Source organism: Miniopterus natalensis, chromosome 12, assembly GCF_054644295.1.
Source record: "Miniopterus natalensis isolate mMinNat1 chromosome 12, mMinNat1.hap1, whole genome shotgun sequence".
Classification (NCBI taxonomy): Eukaryota; Metazoa; Chordata; class Mammalia; order Chiroptera; family Miniopteridae; genus Miniopterus; species Miniopterus natalensis.
Window position 1 is genome coordinate 5,306,297 of NC_142092.1, and position 17,417 is coordinate 5,323,713.

Below are 17,417 nucleotides of genomic sequence, written 5' to 3' on the forward strand. Positions count from 1 at the left end.
TTATATCTCTTTTGTTGGAAACATTTAAGTCTACTTTCTGAGGACATTTCGGTTATACGATAGTGTTATAACTAGTCGCCATGTTTTACATCCCTCAGACCTCAGCCACCTCCGAGCTGGAAGTGCGGCCCTTTGCCACCCCTCCACACCCCCGGGCCCTGGCAACCACTCTGCTGCTCTGTGAGTTATACTTCTTCTTAGATTCCTCATCTAAGTGAGGTCATACAGTATCTGTTTTTCTCTGTCTGACTTATTTCACTTAGCATTATTCCATCAATGTCTATCCAGCGTGCTGCAACTTGCAGAATTACCCTCTTTCTAATGGTAGAATAATATTCCGTTTTATATACATATGTCACTTCTTCATCCACTCATCCGCCCGTTGTCACCTAGGTCGGTCCCATATCTTGGCTATTCAGAATAATGCTGCAATGACTAGAGTACAGACATCTCTTTAATATACCGTGTTCACTTCCTTGAGATAAATACCCAGAAGTGGGATTGCCAGAACATATGGTAATTCTGTTTTTGGTTTCTTGAGGAACCTCCATCCTGTTTTCCACAGGGGCTGCACCCAACTTACATTCCCAGCAGCAGTGCACAAGGGTTTCCTTTACATCTCAAGGAACTAGAAAAGAAGATCTAAGCCCAAAGTTAATAGAAAGAGGGAAATAACAAAAATCAGAGAGGAAATAACTGAAATAGAGACTAAATAGAAAATAGAAAGAAACAATGAAACTAAAGAACTGGTATTTTGAAAAGATAAATAAAATACACAAATCCAAAAAGGAGAGAGAACTTAAACAAATAAAATTATAAAATCTAGTAGATGTCCTTTAATGAAGTTTATTAAGCCCCATGCCAACTACCCTTTATTATTGATGATGCTGACTTAGTTCTGCAAAGTGCCCAAAATCTTGGCCCCCGCAGAAAGTTTCCAGCTCCCCCTGCGATCTCTTCTTCATGTAGAACAGGTGAACATCCTCGGGCAGGTGGGCATCTTTGGGCAGGTGAGCTCCCTTGGGCAGGTGAGCGCCCTCGGGCAGGTGGGCATCCTTGGGCAGGTGAGCGCCCTCGGGCAAGTGGGCATCCTCGGGCAGGTGAGCGCCCTCGGGCAAGTGGGCATCCTCGGGCAGGTGAGCTCCCTTGGGCAGGTGAGCGCCCTCGGGCAGGTGAGCATCCTCGGGCAGGTGGGCACCCTCGGGCAGGTGGGCATCCTCGAGCAGGTGGGCACCCTTGGGCAGGTGGGCACCTTTGGGCAGGTGAGCGCCCTCGGGCAGGTGGGCACCCTTGGGCAGGTGAGCGCCCTCGGGCAGGTGGGCACCCTTGGGCAGGTGAGCGCCCTCGGGCAGGTGAGCATCCTCGGGCAGGTGAGCGCCCTCGGGCAGGTGAGCGCCCTCGGGCAGGTGGGCATCCTCGGGCAGTATCCCTGGAGGCTTCACAAGTGATTGGCTGCCCACAAATGCGCCAGCCCCCTGGGCCTGCTGTAAGCTACGTGCTGCCCGCCTGTCCCCTTCATCCTGGCGTCCAGCTGTCGATGGAGGGCCTAGTCCGAGCAGAGCTTCCCGCTCTGACCTCCCGTCCTTCACTGAAGCTCAGCTCGGAACCCTGCCCTGGAGGACATGGGTGAGAGGTCTCCTGTGACAGCCAGGTTCCGAGGTGTGGGGACGCCACCCGCCAAGGCCTTCAGCACTGTGCTGCGAGCGCTGCAGCTGCGTTTGGAAATCGGCGGTGCTCTGTATTTCAACCAGGCCTACGGGATTAACCAAGTCCTTGCTAACAGATGCCATCCTGTGTTGCGGAAGCACGTTAACCCTTCCAGATGAAAGTCAGGCCCCGTTAAAACCAGGAGGGGCTGGGAGGCATTAGTTCAATAGTAAAACAACTGATGGGGATTTTTCTGGGGAAAACAGCATGCGAAGGCTATTCTGTGTAATGCATCGTTACTGAGGGGGAGTCGGGAGCCTCGATCTTCATGACCGAGTGTGTGTCCAGTAAGTGCTGCAGCTCTCAGAGGAAATTGGGTTACAATGCAAAGGTCGCTCTTAATAAATAAATGGCCCTAGCTGACCTTCGGTAATCCTTGGAAATAAAGAAAATGAAGACTAGGATTGATGACAACTGTGAAACAACACTGACCATCTTTATTCAAGTAATAGTTTAAATTAAAAATATTTTAATAGCTAAACTATAAACTTGTTAGCTTCAAATATTTAGACAACTGCATTTTTTATTTCAACCTGCTTGTTTGATTTGCCACTTAAAACGCTTACGGATGGGTATTTAAAGGCACACAACTGGCTTAAAAATCTGAACACGTAGGTCATGAGCCTGAAAGCCTTGTCACCTTGAGCATGTGTGACCTTGAACAAATAGCTTCACTTCTGAGAATTAGAATCCTCATCAGTAAACAAAAACTCTGTCCCCCCATCAAGTTTCCAGGGTAACCCGATGAGAGAAGGGGTGTGTAAATATTACATTTTGTGACTATCATTAGTTGTGATATTATTAGTTATGTAAATTAATAATTATGTTTTACACATGCTTTATTGAGCTCCCACCAAAACTTCCAGACAATGGTAAACGCAGGCATGCTGAGCGTCCACCTCGCTGGTCCTGAAGGGAAACAGAAGGAAGCCTGCCTTTCCCTCTGAGTTCTGTCTGCACCCGGAGCGCGACACGCACTGACAACCTCCAGCTCAGTGGGTTGGAGGAAGGGAAAAATCACCCAGGTCACCCGTCTGAACTGCACACTTTCCAACTGGGCACTGGATGCCACAAAGGCACAAATCTGAAAAATGTCTTTCTGTTTAAAGTGAATTTTTCAAACCAATCAAAACATTATAGATATAATTGCTTTTCCGAGGCCGTAACATTTAAATTGTGAGGATCTAGCACGAGAGACGAGATGGCAGCTGTTGACTGAGGTGGAAAGGGGGAGCGTTTTCTGTGTCCACTTGGCCACCCAGCAGTGCCGATGGTCTTTCTCTGCGCTGACAGCTGACCCATCTCGGCCACTTCATTCATCCATGGGCTTTCTAGACTGTTCTGGAGGCTGCACTTGACAGATCATGTAGGGTCAGGTGCTCATTTTACCGTTGGTTAAACTGAGACCTGGGGGTGTCATATGATTTGGTAACTTGAGGGCCAAGGACGCAGGACCCATTCCCCAACTGTTAGCCCAGCCCTCCTGTGTTATGAGCCTCTGGCCGTCCATAGTCGATGTTCACTCAATGCAAAGTCAGTATTTGAATTTTAAAAAGAGTAAAAAGAAAGCAAAAAAAGAAAACCCTAGAAGACCTGAGTCATCTAGACTCAGAAAGGAAGGTGTGGGAGAAGGTGCCGGGCCCACCAAGTAACTTGGGTGCCGGCTCCAGGACTCTCTGGCTCAGGCGCACGGTGGGTCATCGCGGCCTCTCAGGCTGCCTCGCCCCGCCTCAGCGCCTCGCCTGAGAAGCGGGTGCGGAGCTGGCCCGGCCGCGGGCCGCGGGGCGCAGGGCGGTGCTGGCGGCTCAGGCGGCTGCAGGCCGGAGGCGGAGGCGCCCTGGCAGCGGGCAGTCCTCGGGCTCAGGCGCTAGCGCGCAGTCTGAGGACAGCCCGCACCCCAAGGGGGAATGACCATACCTGAAGCTTCACACCGGGCCTGACAGGAAAGCAGAGTCTCCTGGGCCCCGGGGCAGTGGCTCCATCGTGGAGAATCGCATGACGGTGCTGGGCAGCCAGGAGTGGCGGGCGGCGGGCCCAGCGGCGGGCACAGGAGAGGGCAGGGCCGGCCCCAGTGAGGACCGTGGCGGGCAGCTCAGCATCCGCCACCGCTTCAGGCAGCCGGTGCGTGTCCCTCTTCTTATCTGCAGCTTCCCAAGGGGTCTGCCCTGGACTTTTTAGGAAAATGACAAAGGAGATTTGTTTGTGAGTTGGGTTTCAGTTTTGGTTTTTATGTTTTGAACAGACAAAAGTTTCTTTTCTGACCAGAGAAAAGCTGGGTCTTCATCTATGGAAAGGTGTATTCCTGGAAAGCTAAGAGTGAACCAGATTTTAAAGTGAAGATTGTTTTTAATGACTGATTCCTGGGAAGGGCTCGGAGCACATTCCCGGGAAGCGCCTTCGTTTGGGAGAGAAGGGCCCTAGTCCGTCTGCTGCTGGGTGAGCGTCCTGCATGTGCAGTTCCCTGGAACAGGGCGGCCTTGACCTGAGCCTGCCTGGTGGTCTCTGGAGGGAGGGCAAACGGGGTCAGAGCTTCTTCCAGGAGCCCGAGGAAGGGGTGCGGGGGTTGGTTGTATGACTAACGTGGCCTCAACAACCCCAAGCAGACCTGCAGCTGAACTACACAAACACTGATCCACATGGCAGAAGGGAGATGCCTATCTCCTGTGAAAACACGCAAACAGCCAGCACCCCCTGAGCTTCATGTTAACAAGATTGTCGCCCGGCAGGTGGCTAATTGGCACTTTGTGGCAATTCTCAGTGTTCAGCCCACCAAAACACCATATTCCACCCATGGCTAGGGGTGCAAGTCACCCAAGGGGAGGCTGAACAGCCCAGAGGAGAGCCACCGGGTTTACTCCCTGCAGTGGTTTTCATTGTTATTAAAAACAATGACGAAACATTACAGTAAAAACAAAGCCTGCGTCGCCTCGGGGTCGTGGTGGGGTGTGGAGACGGCTGTGTGGGCCAGCACTGTTTACCCCTGGCTCTGCCATTCTACGTGCTTTAAACAAATATTTATTATGTGCCATGGAGACAAACACAAAGATGTGGCGTCCTTCCCCTGAGGAGCGAGCACATGGGTTATGGGGGACAGACACTGAACAGACCATTTCGACACAGTGTCAGTGGGTTGTAACAAACATGCCACAGGCAGGCACAGTCAGAATGCAGGACGACACCCCTAGTGTGCCCATTGGCAGGGGTGACAGGGACGCGGTCTTAAGGAGGCACAGGGGTCACAGGAATAATAATTGGGACATAAAGGTGGCTGGAAGGTGGGAAGGTGCACCAGGCAAGTAAGCTTGGGCCTGACTATGGGCAGTTAAGCGAGGGCTTTGAGCAGGCGACGCTGGCACTAGCCAGAGCCCTCTGGTTCAGGCCTGGGCATGCTGCGGGCAGCTCTGGGGAGGCAGAGGGACCGGACGGTGGCTATTCCAACAAGAAGGCCAAAGTGTGAGCCAGGCCCTCATTCCACCCACAACACATCCATAATTGTAAATGTTTTAGAAGGGTAACGGGGCCAAACACATGATGACAGAAAATGATTTGACTTTGGGTGTTGGGCACACAATACAACATACAGGTCACGTATCATAGAAATGTACACTTAAAACCTATATGGTCTCTTTAACCAAGGTCACCCCAATACATTTAATTAATTAAAAATAAAGATAAAATAAGTAAAATAAAATAAAAAGTAAAAAAAACAAAAACAAGTGGAATTAATTTTTATTATAAGTGATTTTAACCAATATAGCCAAAATATTATCATTACAACATGTAATCAGTACAGAGCAAACATTAATTAGTGACGTCTCTTTCTTTTTCTGCACTAACTGTTCAAAGCTCGGCCTGTGCTGCACACACACGGTGCACCTCACTCGGACCAGCCCCATTTCAGGGCCTCGGAGCCAGGGGCAGAGGCGCCTGCCCGCCAGCAGAGCTGTTCTCTCCAATGTGCGCGAGGTGCACGTCCCCTAGCAGGCCATAACTGATCTAAACGCCGCCATACTACTGATACTTCTTTTCCAAAAGGCAGATCAAAATCAAAGTTTCCACAGCCAAGAGGTACGTGGCTCTTGAGGACTTCAACTGTAAACATCGGGACTAGACTGGTGGGAAAAGTTGTCTTAAAATAAACATAACTCGTTTTGATTTCTAAAGCTTGCAAGGGAGAGGGTGGCATGAGACAATTTGCATTTTAATTAACACCGTCTCTTGCAAAATGATTCTCAACATTGCCAACGAGGCCTCCCAATAACAGTAATTAACGCTGAAGGTGCAGTGCCAGCATCCGCTAATGAACGCCCTCCCAGCCGGACCCTGTTTTGATTGACTTCGAGCAGAGCTTTTAAGCAACTCGCACGGGGCCTTACAGGGAGCTGCGTTTATGTAACTTGTTTCCCGGAATGAAAGCAGTTTAAATGACTCACATCGAGCCACAAGCGGGTTGGTGTTAGAAGCAGGACTAGGCGCAGGAAAGCTGTAGTCAAGTTTTCAGTGCCTACGACCTCCAGAAGAGCACTAGTTGTCCTTTGTAAAAGCACACAGCAGTCAGTGAGGACATTAGCAGCCTCACATGGTGTGTTGGCGCTGACACATTGGCCCCATCCCATGACGGACAGCTTTAACCAGCCCAGGACACATGAGTGTGACTGAGGATCTGACCGTCGCCATGGGTCTTTTGGGTCCCCAAATACTTTCTGCAGCTCACCACTCAAGCCCTAGTACAGGCTTGTTACCAGCTGCAATGTTCCCACCCCACACCCTCTAAGGTCTTGGGCACCTTTCCAATACTCAGTTTTGACAGCAGCGTGGTGCTGTTTGCATGCATAAGATGGCTTTGTCACATGTGCCCCATGGCCCTGCAGTAACCAAGGAGTAGCACTTGTGAGACGCTCGCTCACTTTGACTCCTGTGCCAACCAGAGAACCAAATGCTTTGCATGGATGAGCTCAGCAAGTCTTCTCTACAACCCACGATGTGTCAGCCTCCGAATCATGCAGGTAAGGCACCAGGGAGGTTGCTAACCTGCTTCAGCAGTTCAGCAATACCTGCCAGCGCTGACTGATTCCAGGGGCAGAGCTTTAAACTACTAGACTAGACAACCCCCTTCATTTGGCTATGCTGAATTCCTCATCTTCTATGGCTGTGAGAAACACAGCCTGTGGGAGACAGAACTCTGAAATGGCTCCCAACATTCCCACCGCCTCATGTGCACTCCCTGAAAAGTCCCACAATGAGAACAGAACCTGTGAGCATGATGGAGCATCACTCGTGATTAGACGACCAATCAGTTGACTTTGAGTTGGTTAAAGGCCGATTATCCAGGTGAACCTGACCTAAGCAGGTGAGCCCCACAAGCGCTGACAAGGACCGGCCCATCCTGAAGCAAGAAGCAGCCTCCTTTGGAAAGGACCTGTGGAAGGGACCACGTGGCGAGGACCTGAAGACATCCAGTAGGAACGGAGAGGACCCCTCAGTCAGCAAGAGAACAGGGACCTCAGTCCTAAATTGCAGAGAAACTGAATTCTGTCAATAATCACATGAGCACAAAAGGGGACCCGGAGCTCTGGAAAGGAACACAGGCCAAGTGACACATCAGGAGCAGCCACAGGCGACGCTGAGCAGGTGATTCAGCTCGAGCTCCTGACCCACAGAAACTGAGGGTAATGAATACATGTGGTGCCAAGCTACTGCATTTGCAGTAATTTGTTACCCAGCAAAAGAACGCTAAAACCCACATTTTCTCATCTGCAGTTGGGGCTGTCTGATTATCAATAACTTGCAGGAGAGCTTTGCAAATGCCTTCCTATGCTGACACACCATCGCCCAAGGTCTGCAGATCCCAGGAGGGCTCACTCTCCATGGTGGACAGCCCATGGGTTTGGACAAATATAACATGACATGTATCCATCACTGCGGCATCACACAATATTGATCAATATTGATTCGCTGCCCTAAGAACCCCCTGTGCTCCGCCTACTCTCCCAGGGCACCCCAATCCCTGGTGGCCATTGATCTCTTTACTGTCTCCACAGTCCCGCCTTTTCCAGAATGTCAGAGCCGGAATCCCACAGCATGCGGCCCTTCAGGCTGGCTTCTTTCCCTTAGTCATACGCATTTAAGGCTCCTCCCTGAGTTTTCATGGCTGGACAGATCACGTCTTTCTTGTTTGTTAGCTTTCTTTTTTAGCTTTATTGAGGTATATCAATGAATAAAAATGTACAATATTTAAAGTTTAAAACATGATGACTTCATATAAGTATGCATTTGGAAAGGGTTCCCCTCACTGAGTTAATTAAAACATCTGTCACCTCACATCACATATTTACACTTGTTTGGAGGGCGAGAATATTTCAGTTCTACTCTCTTAGCAACTTTCAGTTATTAACTAGAGTTGCCATGTTAGAAATACATCTTCAGGCCTTATTTATCTTATAACTGACCTATTGAGCTCTTTCACTAACCTCTCTCTACTTTTCTCACACCTAGCCCCTAACAACCAGTTTTCTACTCTATTTCTATGAGTTTGACTTTTTTTTTTTAGATTCCACATGTAAGTGATACCATGCAGTATTTGTCTTTCTTTGTCTGGCTTATTTTATTTAGCATAATGCCCTCAAGGTTTATCCATATTGTCACAAATGAAAGGATTTACTTCTTTATTAAGGCTGAATAATATTCCACTGGGTGTGTAATATTCCACTGTGTGTCTCTGTCTCACATTTTTAAAGTGATTTTACCTGCTGACAGACACTTAGGTTGTTTCTGTACCTTGGCTACTGTGACTAATGCTGCAGTGAGCATGGGAGTAAAGGTATGTCTTTGAGATAATGACTTTGTTTCCTTAAGATATATACCCAGAAGTGGGATTGCTAAATCATGTGATAGATCTATTTTAATTTCTTGAGAACCTCCATACTGTTTTCCATAGTGGCTGCACCAATTTCATTCCTGCCAACATTCTGCAAGACTCCCTTTTCTCCACATCCTAGCCAGCATTTTTTATCTGTTGTGTTTTTGATGATGTAAAATGATATCTCACTATGGTTTTGATTTGCATTTTCCTAATGACAAGTGACACTGAGCACCTTTCCATGTACCTGTTGGCCATTTTTATGTCTTTTTTGGAAAAATGTCTATTCCGGTCCTTGGTCCATTTTTAATTGGGTTATTTGTTTACTTATTTATTTCTTGCTATAAATAAATAACTATAAAAGTTTCTTTTATATTTTGGATAAAAAAAGGGTAACTTTTCTTAGATATGTGGTTTGCAAATATTTTCTCCCATTTCATAGGCCGTCTTTCCATTTTGTGGGTGGTTTCCTTTGCAGAACAGGTGCTTTTCAGTTTAATGGAGTCCCACTCTTTCCTTGATCCTTGCCCGAGGGTATGTTTTTATTGATTAGAGGGAGAGAGGAGGGGAGAAAGTGAGATATCGATTGCTTGCTTCCCATATGCACCCTGACCAGGATCAACCGGCAGCCTAGGTATGAGCCCTGACTGGGATCAAGCCAGCAACCTCTTGGTGTACAGGACAATGCGCCAGCCATCTGAGCCACCCGGCCAGGGCACTGTTTTTGCATGCATGCATTTATTTATTTATTTATTTATTTATTTATTTATTTATTTATTATTTTTTGGAGCCCCACTTATTTGTTTTTGCTTTTGTTGCCTTTGCTTTGGGTGTCAAAAATCCAAAACATCATTGTTAAGACCAATGGCAAAGGGCTTACCACCTATATTTTCTTCTAGGAGTCTTCTAGTTTCAGATCTTACATTCAAGTGTTTAATTCGTTTTGAGTTGCTTTTCTGTGTAGAACTTAAGATAGGGCTCCAGTTTCATGATTTTGCATATAGGTGTCCAGTTTCCCAACACCATGTATTGAAGAAACAGTCTTTTCCTCATTATATATTCTCGGCTCCTTTGTCATAAGTTAATTGACCATATATACACAGGGGCTTGTTTCTGGATTCTCTGTTCTGTTTCACTGATCTGGGTGTGTGATTTCATGCCAATACCATACTGCTTTGATTACTGTAGCTTTCTAGTGTAGTTTGAAATCAGGAATTGTGATGCCTCGGCTTTGTTTTTTGTGAAGACTGCTGAGGCTATTTAGGGTCTTTTGTGGTTCCATAAAAATTTTAGGATTATTTATTCCACTTCCATGAAAAATGCCATTGGAATTTTTATAGGGATTGCATTGATCTTGGTGTATTGGGATGACACTCTAACCCTGGGCTACCCAGCCAGGGCCTATTGAACTTGGTTTTTTAAATTAAATGATGCTGACCTGCCCCAGTGTCTTCCAGATAAGCACAACCTCACTGAGACTATGTTGAAAAAGGAAAGAAAATTAGTGGTTTCTACTCAAAGATTAAGGGCACATTCCTGCAAATTGACTCTATTTCTAGGATCAGGCTACACCTTAGAAAATTTTTGGCAGTGCTGGTGTCTACCCAGGAGAACCACCTCTTAATGGGCTGTGGGTTTACCTTTTGTGCAGAGAGATGTGACTGTGAGAGCAATGCTTCCCTGTCCCGAGTCGTCCTAATGGGTCAGCCGCATGACAATGTGACATGTCACCTATGACCTCAGAGGGGTAACTGTGGTTCAGCAAGGTTGGCTTGCAGCTTTTGTCCATAATGCAGAGGCTCAGTCTCCCTCGTCCACCCTCAGGACCAGCAGCAACATGCACAGCCTAGGAGTGTGTAACGGCTGAAGGACCTAGAGCAGGAGGCGGGAGGAGAGAGGGCGGGAGGGGTGACGCAGGGGAGAGGCAGGCCTGTGTGAGGGCCATTTGAAAAGTGGAGCAAAGGGTATTATCCAATCTGAATCTTGCCTTCAGATCCGATTCGGCAGGGCCCTGGCACTGCCACATCTCCTGTCCTCACCTCTGACCCAGCTCTTGGCGCCATCATTTCTGTCTGGGCACCAGTCCTGTAGCCAATGTGGTAACAACCTGTTCCCAGCTACCATTCAGCTTCCCCCTGGGATAAAGCAGGTAGTGAAAGAGTCAAGGCGTCACTTACTCAAGGCAGAATTTTTTAGAATCTTCTAGGCTCAGATGAATGAAGTGGTTGAAGAAGAAAGTGGGGGCATTGCTGGGGTAAGATCTCCAGGTGGGACTTTTTTCCTTCTGTTCCCTCAGCTCCCCTGTGCAAACACAGTGTGCTTAGATGCATGGACCCAGAACACTCATGTGATTAGCTTTTACACAAAGGATTTCCACAGGCCCCCAAACTAAAATAGAACAGAAATACAATTTGTTATATTTATATAAATCTAAAGGGAAATACAATATATAAAACTGAGGCTGCGGCCCAAGTTCCTGCTGTGGGCCTCACCTAAGTGACATCATGTCAACCTGTGTGAACGCAGCACACTGTCCTCGTGATGACAAGTGAGGTTCCCTACCCAGCATAGCCCAGGACTCGCCAGAGCATGAAGATAAAGGCAGCCACAGGGAAAGGAGAAATGAATAAAACTTAGAGGTGACCGATGCCAGGTACATCACAAAAGATCCTGAACGGTGAATCTCTTATTAGTGTTACTGTAATTATCAGCACTCAAGGCACCCAGCAGAGAGGACGCTTGCTCGTGGCATGTGTCGGTGAGCTCAGGCTGCCATAGCGGAATGCCAGAGTCGGCGGCTTAAACAACAGGAGCGTGCTGATGGCAGCTCTGCAGGCTGGAAGCCCGAGATCGCGGCCCCAGAACAGCAAATCTGTTCTCAGGCCCTTCCGCTGGCCTGCAGGAGGCAGCCAGCTCACTGCGTCTCACATGACCACCTTTTTGTGCATGTGGAGAAAGAGAGAGTGAGAACTCTCTGGTGTGCCTCTTCTTATGATGACACCAGCACTGTTGGATCAGGGCCCCACCCTTATGAGCTCATTTAACCTTAATTACATCTGTAAAGACCCATCTCCGGATATAGTCACACTGGGGCTTGGGCTTCCACACGTGGATGGGACACCAACCCTCAGTCCACACACAGGCCCAGTCTGTGACTGCTGCTTTGAAGGTATCGATGCTAGACCTCCACGTGGCCACATCTCATTCACAACTGATCCCTGGGACTCAAGGCCAACCGGACATGTATTATCAAAGAAAATCTGTCTTGTTTGGTAAAATCTTGGGACATGATAGCGCTCTTGAAAGACTATCAACTAGATTTTGATTACAGACCATTTTTTAATCTTGTGAATGGTAATAGGGAAAAATATATGGGAAAATATATTTAAATGAATTAGAGGCTTCCTTTGGAGATCCAGGTTACAAGGCACCATTGTGGACATGACTGCTCTGCCTGCCAGTGGCCTTGGGGGAGTGGCACTACGGGGACTGTCTGTCCACACAGCCAGCACTGAGCCCTGAGACACTAGTGCTTGGTCATCAGGCCCCGTGTCCTCACTCATTCACTGTAACAAAGTTTTCCAGGGAAGGCAGGCTGAAGGAGACCTGCTCTGGCTCTTTCTGTATCTTCAGGTCCTCACACCGGCTGCTTGAAAACCTTTCACCCCGCTTCTCCGTCATTTCCATCAGAATCACGTTTTTCTGAAAGTGGATCCCAGGGTGAGACGTTCTGTCCTTCAGCAGCGTTTGTTTTTCTGTTTCACTGTGTGAGTGCTGGCTCTGCCGGCCTTCGCATGGAAACCCTGCGCCGGGCTCTGCTTGTGCGCCAGTCACTGTGCGCTCCCCAAACACTTCCCTCCCAGCCTGGAAAGAAGTTTACTTATTTATTTTTTTTTAATTTTTTTTTATTGATTTTAGAAAAAGAGGAAGGGAGAAGGAGAGAGAAAGAAACATGCACATGAAAGAAACATCCATCGGCTGCGTCCTGCATGCCCTCTACTGGGGATCAAACCTGCAACCCTGGCATGTGCCCTGACCAGAATCAGCCAGTGACCTCTCAGTGCATGGCAAGATGCCCAACGTACTGAGCCACACGGGCCAGGGAGCAACCTGGAAAGAAGTTAAATCAGCCACCCTCAGCAGGATGGAGAACTGGGAGCATGTGACGCACAGCCATGTCCTGAGCAGAAGAGTAACGAGACTGTTTACACCTTTCTGGAAATAACGTCCTGGGATGAGATCCAAGAAGGACCTGCAGTACTTTCTACAACCCCACGCTTTCTTGGGTCATGAGCTCTTTCGAAACCATCGCGCAGCCTTGTGTGTTCTTAGGGCAGTTTCCATGACCTGGTCAGGGGTGCACCGAGCAGCCTCAGTGGAATACTGGCCTTTCCTTCCTCCAAGGTATCTTTGTTTCAAGATTATCTTGACTGCACGTGCCCACCGGGAAAGCCTGCCAGTTGTCCTCCCCAATGGTCATCCTCAAACCCCACTGCTGGGTGGCGCCTCTGACATTCCCCTACTCCCACCCTTTGCCCACCTAAGCTGTTGAAACCTGCAGAAACCCACAAATACATAGAAAGAAACATGAATCATCCTAAGATAATCAAAAGAATCAAAACTTTCACAAAACTGCATAATATAACTAGGTTTTCATTTCATTTAGTTATGAAAATGTCCACAGTTAAGGATGCATCTCTCGTCATTCAGGTCTAAGAATTGAATGAACACATCAGCAGATCTTTAAAAGTTTGCAAAGAATCCTGTTGTTGATTTTCTTAAACGCTCACCGGAGTCCTATGAATATTATGATGGAAGGTAGTGCCAGGAAACGGAAAGCGGACGCCCTGGCAGAGGCTCGGCAGAGCTGGCAGCGCGGTCAGGGCCCCTGAAAGGCGCCGAGCGGACAGGCCAGGCGCCCAGGCTGCTCCCGCCCCACAGAGAACAGCGCCGGGCTCCGCGCGGAGCAGAAAAGCTTTAATTCCGGCTGGGACTGGGAAGGAGAGACACCCTCAGGGCGGCAAGCTGTGCGCGGGGTTCCCACGCCCCTGTGACACTGGGATCTTCTGGTCTCTCTCAGCTTTGAGAAGGGCCCTGTCCCCTGCTGCAGTGAGTGTGGCCCGCACCGGCTGCTGCGGATTTGCTGCCAGCAGCTCTGGCGCAGGGAGAAGGAATGCCGGTGTCACGGTCCCCGGAGCCGCCCTGAGCACAGGGCAGCTCTCAGCCATCCAATGGCAGGACACCTATTTCTCCTTGTTATGGAGCATTATGGATCATATTTGGTCATAGATTCTCTATTTTTTAAAACTCCTGCTACCTCCTCTGAATACATGGGTCCCCAGCAACACACAGGTGACTTCCAGCCCTGTACCTTGGAAATCCTAACATGGTAGTCAAGTTTTCAGGGAGCAGAAAGGCCCAACTCCTGAACTCATCTGTGGTACTTTTTTTAACTTATTATTTTTTAAATTGATTTTAGAGAGACAGAGAGAGAGAGAGAGAGAGAAACACCCATCAATGTGAGAGAGAAACATCAATCGGTTGTCTCCTGCATGCCCAGACCAGGGATCAAGTCCACAAGCAGGGCATGTGCCTGGCTGGGAAACGAACCCACCCCCTGTTGGTGTACGGGACAACACTCCAACCAACTGAGCCACCCAGCCAGGACTAACTTGTGAATTTTTTAAAGGTTTAAAAGCACTAAACATTTGAGGCTTACTTTTATAGAGGGTGACTACAGCACTTAGAAATGTAAAGCTCTGCCCCCGTCTGTGTGGTGTCCATGACACAGGGCCTGGCCCATCTAAGCCTTTGTTGGACACTGACCACTCCAGCAGCTGCTCCGCTCCTCCAAGGGCAGGTGTCAAGAAGGCCTGCAGCAGGTCTCTGCTCAGGGCAGCTGCCTTCCACCTGGCCCTGTGGCCACACAGCTCCAGAGGCATCTGGAAGTCGATGCTCTGGCCACTGACCCCTAGCATCTCAGAGTGTGGTCACTTGGTTGGCTCCCTACCTCTGCTCCATCCCCCAAAGGGTTAACCCCAAGCAAGGAAGCCCAGGCTGCGATTGGTCTTTGGCTGAGGAATAGGCACGTGACCCAGTTCTTTCCATTCAGGCTGTGGAGGTGCTACCTTAGGGGGATTTCTGGGTGAGAATCCAGAAGAATCCCCAGATTCTTCTCACCCTTGACTAGCACCCTGCTGGTCTAGGGGACACACAGTGCAGTGACCCAGACCCTCCTCCAAGGGTTTGAGCTCCTGCCGCCATGCCCGTCTCAGACTATGAGTGTCTGTTCACCATCAAAGCGAGGCCAGGAGGACAAGTGCTGTTCCAGTGGGACGCACATGTCCTTTCCCCTCCCCCACTGTGTGAAGTGCCACCTCCCCTGAGCCGCAGGACCGCCGGCCCGTCAGCGTGCTGCCTCTGAAACTGACCAGGCAGCAGGCAACGGTTACCTTAACAGCTCCTACTGTGCGCCCTGGCGGAAGCTCCCCCTCTGGGATAAGATCTCTAGGTCCACAGAACCTAAAGCTGCTAGGAGACACACAGACACCCGCACGCAGGCCTGGGAGTGATGACAGAACCCATGGTTCCCAGACACGTGTGTTCCACCTCCTGGCACTCAGCTTCATCACCGATCGTGTGTCCTGGAGGACGGTGCCCCATCCTGCAGAGCATCATCTCCAAGCTGGCACTGCCATGGGCCTTCTTGAGTCTTTTTAATGTTCCCATCAGGCCATCAGCTGCTGGGCGATGGAGTAAGTGATAAGACCAGAGGGCCTCATGTTCGTGTGCCCACTGTCACCTCCTCCCTTGCTGCAAAGCAGGGTTCTGGGTCTGAGGAGATGTGCAGTGTTTTCTGTAACTCCCCGGAGGATGAGGTCTTACAGGCAAGAAAGTCAAACCCCTGGAGAGGGTGTAATTCAAAATAAACGTCTTCCCTTCCAGGGTGGGAACTTCTCTTCCATTGTACTAACTGGCCACCAAGCAGCTTGCTGGTTTGCTGAGGGATGTGCTGTGGTCAGTGACAGAACTCGGTCAGCCTGGGGAGTGGACGCCCATTAGACTCATGTAAGCTCGGTCCCACCACATGGCTACTCTCTACGCACCCATTTCCCAGCACCCACTGTACCAAGACGTCCACCTGCTGTCCTTCAGACCTCCTTGTGCCCAATCAGCAAGCTTTGTCTCTAAGGGTCTGGAGTGCCCACATTTTGGGCTCTGAAGGCCACACAGTCTTTGTTGCAACTGTTCCCCTCTGCCGTCAGCACAGAGCAGGCGTGGCCCATAGCAGAGGCTGGCTGACCTCAGCTGGTCGTTCCTCTAGCTGGTCGTTTATACCTCTTATGTGATGAATGCTTCCTGGTGGGTGTCAGCACACAATTCAGGGGTTCCCACACTTCATGCTCACACCGATAGATCTGTCCACCCTCTGTCCACCAGGCCTCCTGTGCCCGGCTCCCTCACACCTCCTGATCAAAAGCCAGGCCATGCAAAACAGCTCGTGAGCCATGCATATTCTTTATCCACACAGGGTACATTTCCAAGTAAGCTACTCAAAACTGGCCCCTGGGAAAATGCCACGCCCCGTTGTCCTTCAGGGCTACCCCTGATGAAGCGATAGTCCATTTGGGGCTAAAACTCATATACCAAACGGTTCTGATCACGAATCAAATTCTCCCTCTTCCATGGGCTGATCACTGGAATCTCCATCTGTCCATGGGCGTGAGCTGAGGGAGGTGTGGAGGTGCAGTGGTGGTAACGTGGACCTGAACTGCACACTCACTGAGCTTACTGCTGCCCCTTGGCCCCGCTGGTGCCCAGTTTTAGAAACACCGCCTTCATCATAGTAGACTGCTGTCTCCCAGCCCACTATCAGTGGGGTGAACCTGGCAAGCCCACCATTGGTGTGGTGAATCTGGCAGGCCCAATGTTTGCTTGGTGAATCGGCAGGCCCACCATCGGCGCAGTGAATCTGACAGACCAACTCATGCCGGGAGGTGCTGGCACAAGGTCAGGCTCCACCGCCACCAGGGCCTGAGGAGTTGGTTTTGAACGGCACACAGTTCTCTGCTGCAGATGGCAGAAACCTGCTCCGAAATCCTTTTGTCATGATCTTTTTATTGCGACCTGCCGTGAACTCCACCAGATGCCTTTTCCCACCACAGATACCTCTCCACCGAGGGCCCTGGGCACCGCTCCAGGCCAGCTCCTCACGCTGGACCTGCTGCACAACCCTTTCCTGCCTGAGCCCCACTCAAAGTGGGCAGCCCCCTGTGTCACCCAGGATGTGGGTCAGATCATCATTCCCAGATAAAGCGTATGCTTCCCAGACATCATGCTTCTTCTTAGTGCTAAGAGTTCAAGAATCAACAATTTTCCAACTTCGAGGAGATTTCTGACGTATCCCAGACTTCTGAACCCTGAGTGTTTCACTGGGGCGGTCGGCCTCTCACTCCCCACTCGGTTTATTGCATCCTCTCGGGCGTATGTGTCTTGCCAAGGTGTCCAGCCTGCTGGTCCCATCTTGTTTACAGGATGGTACCAGTATAGCAGAGAGTGAAAGACTCACGGACTGTCCGATGGCCTCGGTGCCTCCGCACTGGATTGTGACCGAAGGAGGGGGAGCCACTATGGACCTCCCTCCTGCCTGTCCCAGGTGAATGGGGCTGCTTCCTAACGGGAAAAATGCCCTCAGCAGGGCACGGGCTGCACTGTCTACTCTGTGCCCGAGGTTGTTCCAATCTGCTCCAGCGAAGATGCTCCTTGGCAGCCTCAGTTCCCCGCTACTGTTTGGTGACGCTTGGCACGTTCCCCTATCATCCCCCAGGAACCTCTGAGGTTTGTAGGGGAC

General features: G+C 49.7%; 1 protein-coding gene across 1 annotated transcript in view; it reads left to right on the forward strand.

Moving 5' to 3' along the window:
* The first annotated feature begins 3,702 nt into the window (after window positions 1-3,702).
* LOC107529161 (NUT family member 2G-like) overlaps window positions 3,703-17,417 on the forward strand; it is a 78,064-nt gene continuing 64,349 nt past the window's right edge. Inside the window, exon 1 of the mRNA XM_087823140.1 lies at window positions 3,703-3,828. Coding sequence (XP_087679266.1) covers window positions 3,703-3,828 — 126 coding nt within the window. The remainder of the gene's footprint in view (window positions 3,829-17,417) is intronic.